General features: G+C 35.5%; 1 protein-coding gene across 1 annotated transcript; it reads right to left on the bottom strand.

Moving 5' to 3' along the window:
• Positions 1-6704: 6704 nt before the first annotated feature.
• LOC138386215 (olfactory receptor 5H2-like) lies at positions 6705-7685 on the bottom strand. Its single transcript, XM_069472499.1, has one exon. It carries the CDS (start codon positions 7683-7685, stop codon positions 6705-6707), a length of 981 nt encoding a protein of 326 aa, XP_069328600.1.
• Positions 7686-11727: the final 4042 nt, after the last annotated feature.

An 11727-nucleotide genomic window follows, 5' to 3' on the forward strand; every position in this document is an offset into this window, starting at 1 on the left:
GCACTGTCTGAAAGTTCTTTCCATATATAAGAGTTACTTTATCTTCTTTATTATAGCTAATAGAAGTGACTTACTCAAGGAACTCTTCTGGCTTTACTTGACAGTAAGTTCTTATCCAGCAATTTTCCTTTTTTGGCAGAATAATATTGAGCCATGAATTCAACCTAAACTAGCCTATATAAATGGCCAACACTAATAATTCCAGATGTATTGAATTGGGAATGGACTTTCTTTCATGCAATCTCAAATAAGAAATAATTGAAATAATTAACAATGTTAAATTCTGTTTGGGTATGGATATCTTTTAAATATATATATTAAATTATTTTCAGAAGTTAGTGAAAGGATAGATGAGCTAAGTATTTAAGCAATACCTTAAAAGTTTTAATAAGAATACATGTTTAATTAAGTAGACTGGGTCTTTTTATCGGAACCAACAAAAACATATATAACAATACTTGCAATTGAATCTTTAAACTCAGTTTTAAGTTAGTGTTCTGGCTCACCAAAACTTACCTTATCAGGTCATTAACAGGGTAATAAAATTACCCTGGATAATAAAATTAATAGGGTAATAAATTAACATAGTAATGAAACATTGCTAAAGGGAAAAATTAGTCTTATAGCTAATTCGCTTATCCAGACTTTAATTGTAAAAATAGAGAATACAGATACTTCACTAATAGTTTTCATTTCCACCTGTCTCTTTTGACTTCTTATAAACCCAATCTTCAATAAAAGTTTTAACTTTGTATATAAAGAATAATAAATATTATAGAAATCATTTCTCTCTTACTCATACCTTCACAGAAATTGTTGAAATCCTTTAACAGTGTTAGGCTTTCTAAAGTAGAAATAAATACACTTGTAGTACAGAAATGACAAAAACATAGGTAGCAATTCTTGGCACACTGATTCATTTCAGAGGCTTCATATCCCAAGCTAAGGAAATGTGTATATAAATTTTCCTTGAAAACAAGAGTCAACCAATTGTACAACAGTGTGCTTTTGCTCACAGAGGAAAAAGTGGGGAACTGAAATTGCCCCCAGAGAGCATGAGGATTCCCTTCAGGACAAAGTTTGAGGGCCTGCTGGGCATTGTAGGATTGGACGTGCATGAGAAGTTCAAATTATCCCACAGGGCATTACAGTCTTTAGAATCATAAACCCTAAGTCATCCATCATAAACAGTCCTAGTTTTAACCACCGAAATCATACTTTATGCTACAGTTTTCCACCGCAGATGACATTTCTGACATGTTTGTGAAAAATGCAGTTTATATACAAAATTTGTTGCTTTGAGTGCTTTGATTAGTATGATCTCATCTGAGCTAATCAAAACATGATTTTAATGAAACCAAAGATCTAGATTGTCTTAGAAGGAAACTCCAAGTAAAGTTGTTCTCCCCATACAAACTACAGCTCAAATCCTAGACATATATCCAGCTCCAATGTTAAGCTGAACTCTTTCTAAGAAAAGCTCAGAGGAAGGAGGAAAAGCAATCAAAGACAAAGGACATCTGTGGGGAGGTGGCCTAGATCTGTCCTTCCCAAACTTTAATGCCTAGAAAGGTCTTGGAGACCTTGTCAAGATGCAGATCCTGTCTCAGTAGTTCTGGGGTGGGGCTCAGGAGTCTTCCTGTCTAACAAAGTGCCCTGCCTGTGGACTTGCCATCCACAGGGCCTTCATCATTGCAGGGCCTGGATTATCAGAGAACATAGATCACTGGAGAACCAAAAAATGGTGAATGGTAAATGGTAAATATGGCTGACAATCAAAGAGAGAAACAGGAAGGAGCCAGGTGAGGCCAGGGATGCGATATGAGTGGGATTGCGGGGGGCTTGGAGGCCAGGTCAAGGACTTTGTTCTTTACCCCAACACCAAGAAAAACTGTGGAGGGATCGTGAACATGGTTGTAACATGCCCAGATTTTCGCTTTGAGCATTAACTTAGGAACTGGTCAATGAGCATTTATTCCGAGAAATAAAATTTAATTTAGATTTTTGCCATTTAGATTTCAGATCTGTATAAAGGTATGTAACTACCTTCATATTAAAGTTGTTTTTTTTTTTTTTTTAATTTTAATCCCCTCTGGCAAAATGGGTGAAAGCAAAGAGCATATTTTTTGGTTAGAATCATTAATCAATTACCTGGTTTCCTTAAAATATTACTAATGAAAAAGAAATATGTAGAGAAGAATGGCATGTATAAAATCAAAATTACTATGAATACTCAGCCGAAAAGTGGAGTAAACAATATGATGTACCAACATACCTACTGAAGACTGAACTCTGACCTATTTTTCCCTTTCCCAAATTCCTAACAGGCCTGGTGAATCACGTCTACTAAAGATAAAATCTCATTGAATGAATGGGTTTTTGTTGACTCAGTGTAACGTAGCTTACTTTCCAACCTGATTCTGGTATAGCATCACATGACAGACACGTCCCCTGTATTATAATAATTTTACAGAAACCATAGTGGTCTTTCTTTGAATTCCTAGGCTAATAAGAATGTTACGCTTATTTTGATCTTCAATCATTAATAACCTTTCCATTTCAATAATCCACTATACTTCTTAGTAATAATTGATGTTTTCATCGGAGCACTGGCTTTCACCTGTTCTATTATTCTTATTTTACCCTTTATAATTGTTCCGATAATCCAGCAACTGAAACCTGGTGCTTTCCCAGTGAGTGATGGCATCTGGCCTTTCTCCGAATGTGAAATTCTTCTACTTTCCTTTCCATTTTAATCACCTTTCTCTTTACTGCAGGCTCACCTGGACTCGCAGTCGACTTTTATTTTGGAGACATGGTCATAAGGGTGAATACAGACTCACAAAATTGAATAAAAAAGTTAAGACGAAAGTGATGCTGTGCTTAGGCAACTGTAGAAACAATGAGACTAGCTGTTAGTGTAAAGGTGTTGCACCAACGAACCACTTGGACCATGCAGGTTTGTTTACATGCATGAAATAAACTAGTTACCAAATTATAAATTTAATTATTTCATTGCAAATTATACTTATGTGGAACCTTGGGAGAGTCCATTATTAAGTTGTGCTGCCTGTAACCCAGAAACTGCTTGTATATCATCTATATCATGTCATGTATGTCTGCATATCATACAATCTGTATATACATGTGAGCAAATAAGTGTATCCATATGTATATATTTGGATCTAGATATATGTATCATATATTTATATAGTCTTATAGTAATGACAGTCCATTCAAAATTATTGATCCAGAATATGAATTTTTTTATTCTTATTTCAGCATATTGTGGGGGTACAAAAGTTTAGGTTATATATATTGCCCTTTTCCCCCTGCCCCCCTGAGTCAGAGCTTCAAACGTGTCCATCCCCTAGACAGTTCTCATCGCACTCATTATGTATGTATACACCAATCCCCTCCTCAACCCACATCTGCCCAACACCCAATCAGTTTTATTCCTAAATGTGCTCTTAGGTGATGATCAGGGAAACCAATTTGCTGGTGAGTACATGTGGTGCTTATTTTTCAATTCTTGGGATATTTCACTTAATAGAATGCGTTCCAACTCTCTCCAGGAGAACAAAAGAGATTCTATATCACCATTATTTCCTATAGCTGAGTAATGCTCCATGGTATACATATGCCACATTTTACTAATCCACTCTTGAATTGATGGGCATTTGGGTTGTTTCCACATCTTCGCAATTGTGAATTGTGCTGCTATAAACATTCAGGTGCAGATGTCTTTGTTAAAGAATGTCTTTTGTTCTTTTGGGTAGATGCCCAATAATGGGATTGCTGGATCAAATGGTAGGTCTACTTGTATCTGTTTAAGGTATCTCCATATTGCTTTCCACAGAGGTTGCACTAGTTTGCAGTCCCACCAGCAGTGTATGAGTATTCCTGTCTCTCCGCATCCATGGCAAAATTTGTTGTTATGGGACTTTTTGATAAAGGCCATTCTCACTGGAGTTAAGTGATATCTCATTGTGGTTTAGATTTGCATTTCCCTGATGATTAGAGATGTTGAGCACTTTTTTATGTTTTTTTGGCCATTCTTCTGTCTTCTTTTGAAAAATTTCTGTTCATGTTCTTTGGCCACTTTTTGATAGGGTTGTTTGATTTTTTCTTGCTGATTTTCCTGAGTTCTATATAGATTCTAGTTATCAGCCTTTATTGGATGTGTAGCATGCAAACATTTTTTCACATTCTGTAGGTGGTCTGTTTACTTTCATGACAGTTTCTTTGGCTGTGCAGAAGCTTTTTAATTTAATCAGGTCCCATTTATTTATTTTTGTTATTGCTGTGATTGCCTTTGAGGTCTTCTTCATAAATTCTTTGCCTAGGCCAATCTATAAGAGTCTTTCCCACATTTTCTTCTAGAATTCTAATAGTTTTTTCACTCCTAAGGTTTAAGTCTGTTATCCACCATGATTTGATTGTTGCGAGAGGTGAAAGGTATGGGTCCTGTTTCAGTCTTCTACATGTGGCTATCCAGTTTTAGAGTTCTGCTTGGGAATGATCATCTGGCAGCAGTATTTCAGCAGTAAGAAAGTATAAAGGATGAGAGGGACAGTAACTAGAGTTTTGCAAAACAGAAAGATGAGCAGTTTTAGGGTGAGGGCCTGTGTGGTATCAGTAGGAACTGGGGTGGAATTTTAGTGTTGAGAGAGGAAAGGTGTGGATGACCTCTAAATAGATCTCCCATTAAGCTTAAAAAGGAGGTATTGTGAGGAAAGCTAAAATTTAAGGACCTTTCAGTCACAAAACATCCAAACCCTTGTTCATTTTTATATACTTCACAACCACCTACTGGGCACTATGAGACCATACCCTCTTGACATTATTTCATCTTTGGTAATATGCATTTAAAGTCACTTGATCTCAGTGGCTTATTGAAATATTACTTGTGGGGAGTTAGCTACGCTCCCCGCAAAGAGTTTTTTTTCTCTTTGTTCCGATCAGGTCTCTCAGGCAGGGGTCATCGCAAAGGATGAAAAATAGTAGGAAACAGAAATAAAAAATAAAGTAATGGCAGTAATAATACACAGAGCCAAAGATATAGTTTATAAAGTAAAGGTTTCGAAAATAGATAAAAGGAGGGTGTCCGGATGGAAATATTTTTACCCGCATAAAATATCTCCCCAACTGAAACTCCACACAGGTATTTTATAGGGTACATACAGGCTCCCCGTTGCCAAGGGCAACGGGACTTGCATACTAACAGGCAGTTTGCTTTAGGGTCAAAGTCTCCTAAAAGGCTACTACAGATCCTTTAACTAACTCTAACTAGGGAAACAATGAGTTATAAAATCGTCTTGGGGCAAACTTCTAAGTTTTATGATAAGGCTATTACTTTACCAGCAAACAGAGACATCTTGGCTCCGGTGATTGTGTTCTTGGAGACAGAGATGATCCCAGAAGTCAACATGGGCTGTGCTTTGTGTTAATTACTTTATGGTTTTTGCTGGGCCCGGCTTGGGCATTAGCATATCTATAACATCGGCTCTCATCTCCAGGGGTCTACCTGTCAGCTCTGGCAACCTTTTGGTTCTAAGGGAGAGGCCTGCCTTGTCTTTCAAAACAGGTGAGAACCAAAGGCCCAGTTTACAGCTGTCTCTTTGAAGTGCAGCTTCTAATGACCAGCAAGACGCCCTCCTGAGACAAGGCAGCTTTTGAACTAACACATTTATTTTTTCTTTGAGGCAAAGCCTTATTTGACTTCTGAAATCAAATCTTGTCTCCAGAAATACAGGGGGCATTTCTATAACTCAATATTCTTAGGCTCAAAAATTACTTATTTCACTTTCCTATTACTTTCATTTTTTTTCTAATTCCAGGAAGATTGAGACCATTTACTTTCCATTCTGCCACTTTTCTGTTTCTCTACACCCACACTAACTTAATTCTTCAATCTAATCTGTTAGCTTTCTGAATCAGTGAATCTTACCACATTGCCAAGTATCATACAAACACACCTGATCAAAAAGATGCCTTTGAAGGCATCATAAACAGAGAGAGCCCACTAGCCTCTTTTCATGACTGATAGAAACAGTAGCTAAGAGCATCGTGTTAGACTTTGGCCCTGCCTTCACAGTCTTAACTCACTTCTCTATTTTGTCTTTTTTTTAATGATTCCATTCTCATTCTGTTTATTTCTACACCTAATATGAGTTAAATTCCTACAAGACGTGAAATTCGCCATTTTCCAATAAACTAGAATAAAAGAATTTCTGAAGTTTTGTGACTTTTGAGGTAGCTAATTTCCTGGGATTTTTACCTGCTCAACCAAACACAAACCTGCCACCACAATGCAGTTATTGCAATATGAATCTCTAAACTATATAACCCTGTCAGCTGTATAATATAACCTACTCAAATCCTTGTGAGAGGAACTATAGTACTTTGTCACTTAGTGCATGCATAAAGCCACATGAAAACATTTAATCCTGTTAAATGTTTTCATTGGTTTCTGCTTAAATTACTCTAATGTGACATGAATACTTGATTAAAATTCCTTGTACGCTTCTGAATTATATACATACATATTTTAAGGACTTTATTAGATATAAAATATTGAGTCACTAATATGCTATGAAAATTATAATTATAAAAAACTTTGAACATTTAACAAAACACAGCCACATTTGACCTACAAAATTTTGTAACTTTTTAATAAAATAAGAAGAGATTAAATACGAGAACTAAATATTTCTTTTTAACATTGTTGAGAGTGAATCTATGACTTGCTTATTTCTCAAGCTGTAGATAATTGGATTTAAAAGAGGAATTACGACAGTATAAAATAGAGAGTCCATCATATCTTGATCCTCTGTTTCTGCAGACGCAGGGCGCACATACATGAAGAGAAGAGGGCCATAGTATAAAGACACAGATAAGAGATGAGCTCCACAGGTGGAGAAGGCTTTCCTTATGCCTCTGACAGACTTCTTTTTTAAGATTGTAATGAGAACAAATGTATAAGAGTTAAGAACAGTTGCAATACTGAAAACCTGTATTGAACCAGATAAAATAAAAAGCATTAGAAAATTAATAGAAGGGTCAGTACAGGAAATTATAAACAGTGGAATAATATCACAGTAAAAGTGATGTATTATGTTGGAATTACAGAAAGTTAATCTGAATATAAGCACATCATGAATTAAAGCATGAAGAAAGCCACTTACAAAAGACAAGACTAATAGCCAGATGCATAGTACATTGTTCATGATCACTGGATAGAGTAGAGGTTTGCATATGGCTACATAGCGATCATACGCCATTGCTGCCAAGAGAAAACATTCTGTGGTTCCACCAAATGCAAAGAAAAAAAGTTGTATCATACATTCAGAGAGAGATATCACCTGACTCTTGGCTAAGAAGTTGACCAGCATGTTGGGGGTCACTGTGGAAGATAGCCAAGCATCCACAAAGGCTAAATTCCCAAGGAATAAGTACATGGGGATGTGAAGGTGAGGGTCATTCAAGATGAGAGCAATCAAACCAAGGTTTCCCACGATGGTAACTAGATATATCACCAAGAACACTAGGAATAGGAGAATGTTCCACTCTGATTGATGTGTAAGTCCTGTGAGAACAAACTCTGTCAACAATGTAGCATTTTCTTTCTCCATGTCCTCACTGCACTTCCCCTGAAATGAAATGAAAAACAAGTAAAAGAACATTCCCTAAAACTTATAAAGTGAATACTAGGGGAGGAAAGTTGATACAAAACCATTCTTTTATTACAGTAGCCTTTTAATTTCATTGTATAGTACTGTAATAAATGGAAACTATTTTTTGGGAAATGAAATAAATTCAATTATTTTAAGTCTAAAAATACAATCAAATAATCTGCTTGTTAAAAATGCTCCTCAGGTGATTAAAATGCATTAAAATACCTAGCCCATGTGTAATATGATGTAGGCAATGATTAGAAGGATGAAGAAATAGATTATAAAGCAGTAAGAATATAGATTCACTAGGATATAGGACACAATTGATATCAAAGTAGAAGTCACTGAAGGAAAACAGAGTCACTTGGTGATTAAGTAGATTTTCATCCAAAATAGATTGAGAACTCAGGTGCATTGACAAGTTTGTAGTGTGAGTATCCTCTAAACATGAAGGTCAGATGTACTTAGTAATATAATTTTACTAAAAATAATGACTTCAGAGTTATTGGGTAGATGAAGGCATAGTTATGGATGATTTATCCATTGAAGAGTATACAGAGAAAAGGGAATAAGATCAAGGACAAAACTTGAAAAAGTTATGCTAAAGAGGTCACGAAGGGTATAGATGTCATGTACTAGATGTCTAACACCTGCTCCCCTTTTCTACCATGTGAGTCTTGGTCATACACAGAGGATTTGACCTAGATTTGTCCGATCAAACCCACCAAATCTGGATTTTGACATAGAGACATGGAGACAAATGTATATGGACAGAAAAATTTTAGTGCAAAGGCAGCCAAGGCAAAAATATCAAGATTCCAGCACATCCTTTCTGTATCCATTACAGTGACACTGATAGTATAAGCTGTGTCATGGGAAGTTCCGCAGCAGTGACAGCCAATGTCATGAAGCCAGTGTTGGTTCATGATATTGGCTGTTGAGTGGCTGCCTTGCTTCCTTCTGTTCCTGCCATTCTTTTCCAGCTAATTCTTCTAATTTCCCTAGAATTTCTATGTTAGAGCCAATTTGTATCCAGCAAACTCATTTCCTGTTGCTACCCAAAGGCCTGGATGTTCAAAGAGAGACAAGAGAGAGACAAGAAAAGGATACTAAGCAGAGTGATCAAGGGAAGAAGCAGGAGGGAAACTACAAAGCTGAGTGTTGTGGACATAAAGAGAGGAAAGACAGAATGACAGAAAAGTACATTGCCAAATGCCAACATAAATGCTCTTGAAGGACAAAGAGTGAACAGAGATCACAGACTATGGAGATGGATTTCTAGTGGCTTTAGTGAGAGCAATTTCCCTGATGCAATAGAATTAAGGTGGGATAATAATGAGAAATGAATGGGAAATGTGTCACAACAGCCAGGTGAATGACACAGAGTACTCTGGAATGTGGAGAGCAGTGGGCATTTATCTGCTACTCATAGACTAATGTAATTTTTTTTCTCCTGTAGAACATTTTAAGAAAAATTTTCAAAAGAAAGGATTGACAAGTGAGAGGAAAGGAGAGGAACACATCCAGAGGAGAAAAGGGACAGAAATAGTGGAAAGGGAAATTTATGTGTGTGAAAATAAAACAAAAGGGAGAAAGAAAATAGGCAGAAAATAACACGGTCATAGATGTTTAAATTCAGAAAAGACAAGCCAAAAAAGAGAAAGAGAGGAAATATCAAAGATGCTTAAATGCAAAATAAAAGGAAAGTTTCAGAAGTTTGGGTTTAATGTTAGCATTAATTCTGGTGTTCACGAATAGTTGTTATTTCTGAGACTCTTTGCATTTTCTTTTCTGAAAATTCAAGTTTATTTTCCTATGGAATTTGCATACAATAAAGTCCTTGGCTTGAAATTTTACTTTATAAATTTTCCATTGTTCATGAATACATTGTCACTGCCTGAAAGATTATTCCCTCTTTAAATGATGCTTTATTTTGTTATTTCAGCAATTAGAACTAAATTTATCTAAGAAGTCTTTCTGACTTTATCTGAGAGTATTTTATTCTCCATCAAGTTGTTAGTTTGTTTGTTTGCTAGGATGACCAAGTAAGCCAAAGACTGGACCCTGATACAGACAATATCAAGAACAAATGGCAATAATTTCACTTAAGTAGATTTTTATATGGAATGGGTCTCCTTCCATGCAGTTCCAATTCACAAAATAATGAAATATTCTCAAATTTTACTTGTATGTGGGTACTTTATGAATCATCAATGTTGGCTTGGGTAAGGGAAGTATATTTTCTACATATTTTTGAGATATATACATAGTTTTACATATAATTATTACTAGTATTACTATTTATGTATAAAATAATAAAATATGTATGTATTTCTGTATATTCAATTGTATACATGTTTTTATGCCATATACATACATAAAATAATCAATGAAATCATTATCAGAATTGGTGAAGGTATAGAGGTGTTATCACTTGATAGACCTTAAAAGTTTTAATCAGAGGATGTGATTACACAGAATGAATCTTTTTATAAGAATCATCTGAAAGATTTCTTCTATAATGATCATTATTACCTGAATGATTAAAACCAGTTTTAAAGTATTGAACATTCTAGTTAACCAGAACTTATAAACTCATTATAGTTCAGTACACAGGATAATAAATCATCATGAATGGAGATAATTCATTTTACAGCTAGTTTGCTCATCCAGATTTTAGTCTTGAAAATAAAATATGAAGATTATTCATCCTTTTATGTTCCATTTGCCCATGACACTTTTGGCATCCTGTAAACCAAATCTAAAATTATTACAAATTAGATAGCATTTTAAACATTCTTTTTAAAGAATAACAAATATTATAAAATTATTACTCTCTTACCAATAACTTATAAGAAATTATCGAGATCCTTTAAAAGCATTAGACTTTCTAAAGCAGAAAAAATACATAAATAGCACAGGAATGACAATAACGGATAGCAGTTCTTCGACACTAATTGATTTTAGAGGCTTCATTTCTCATTATGAGGAAAATGTTGTTTATATAATTTTTCTTTCAACACAGGGTGCACAAATTATAAATCTGTGTTTTTGCCAGGAGAAGAAGGTGAAGAGAACTGAAATTCCCCTAAGAGGGTTTTAGGATTTCCTATAGGACAAACTGAAGATCTTTAACTGGGCATTGTGGATTTAGATGTGTATGAGAGATCCAGATTATTCTACAGGGTATTACAGACTTGAGAATCATAAACATTAAGTCACCATAGACAGTTCTAGTTTTAACTATTGAAATTACACTTTATGCCACTATTTTCCATAACAGATGATATTTATGACTTTTGTTTTGTTTTGTTTTGTTTTTTTAGAGACAGAGTCTCACTCTGTCATCCAGACTAGAGTGCAATGGTGCAATCATAGCTCACTGCAGCTTCAAACACCTGGGTTCAAGCCACTCTCCTGCCCCCTGAGAGACTGGTCTCACAGCCACACACAAACTAACATGCTAATTTCTAAAATTTTTGTACAGATATGATCTATCTATGTTTCCCAGGCTGATCTTAACTTCTGGGCTCAAGTGATCTTCCTACCTTGGCCTCCAAAATGCTGGGATTACAGGTGTGAGCCACAGCCCAACTCACTTCTGACTTTTTATGCAAACTTTAGTTTACACATAAAATTTGATGTTCTGAGTGCTTTGATTAGTATAGTCTCATCTAAGTTGATAAAAACATGATTTTAATGAAGCCAAAGATCAATATTCCCTTCAGAAGCCAACCCCAAGTACAGGTGTCTTCCTCATGCAAATTATGTAGCTCAAATTCCAGACATATGCTTAGCTTCCAGATGACCTAAAATCTGATGAATAATCTTATTAGGCAAAGGTCAGTGGGAGGAAAAAGGACAAAGACAATGAATTTCTTTGAAAGGTGGCCTAAATCTGTGCTTCCCAAATTTCAATGCCTATGAATTTCTTCGAAACCTGGCTAAAGTCCAGACCCTGTTTCAGTAGTTCTATGGTGGGGCTCAGGAGTCTTCCTTTCTAACAAGGTGATACCTGTGGACACTTACCATCCATGGGGCCTTGATTATT

The sequence above is a fragment of the Eulemur rufifrons genome, chromosome 7 (genome assembly GCF_041146395.1).
Source record: "Eulemur rufifrons isolate Redbay chromosome 7, OSU_ERuf_1, whole genome shotgun sequence".
Taxonomy (NCBI): domain Eukaryota; kingdom Metazoa; phylum Chordata; class Mammalia; order Primates; family Lemuridae; genus Eulemur; species Eulemur rufifrons.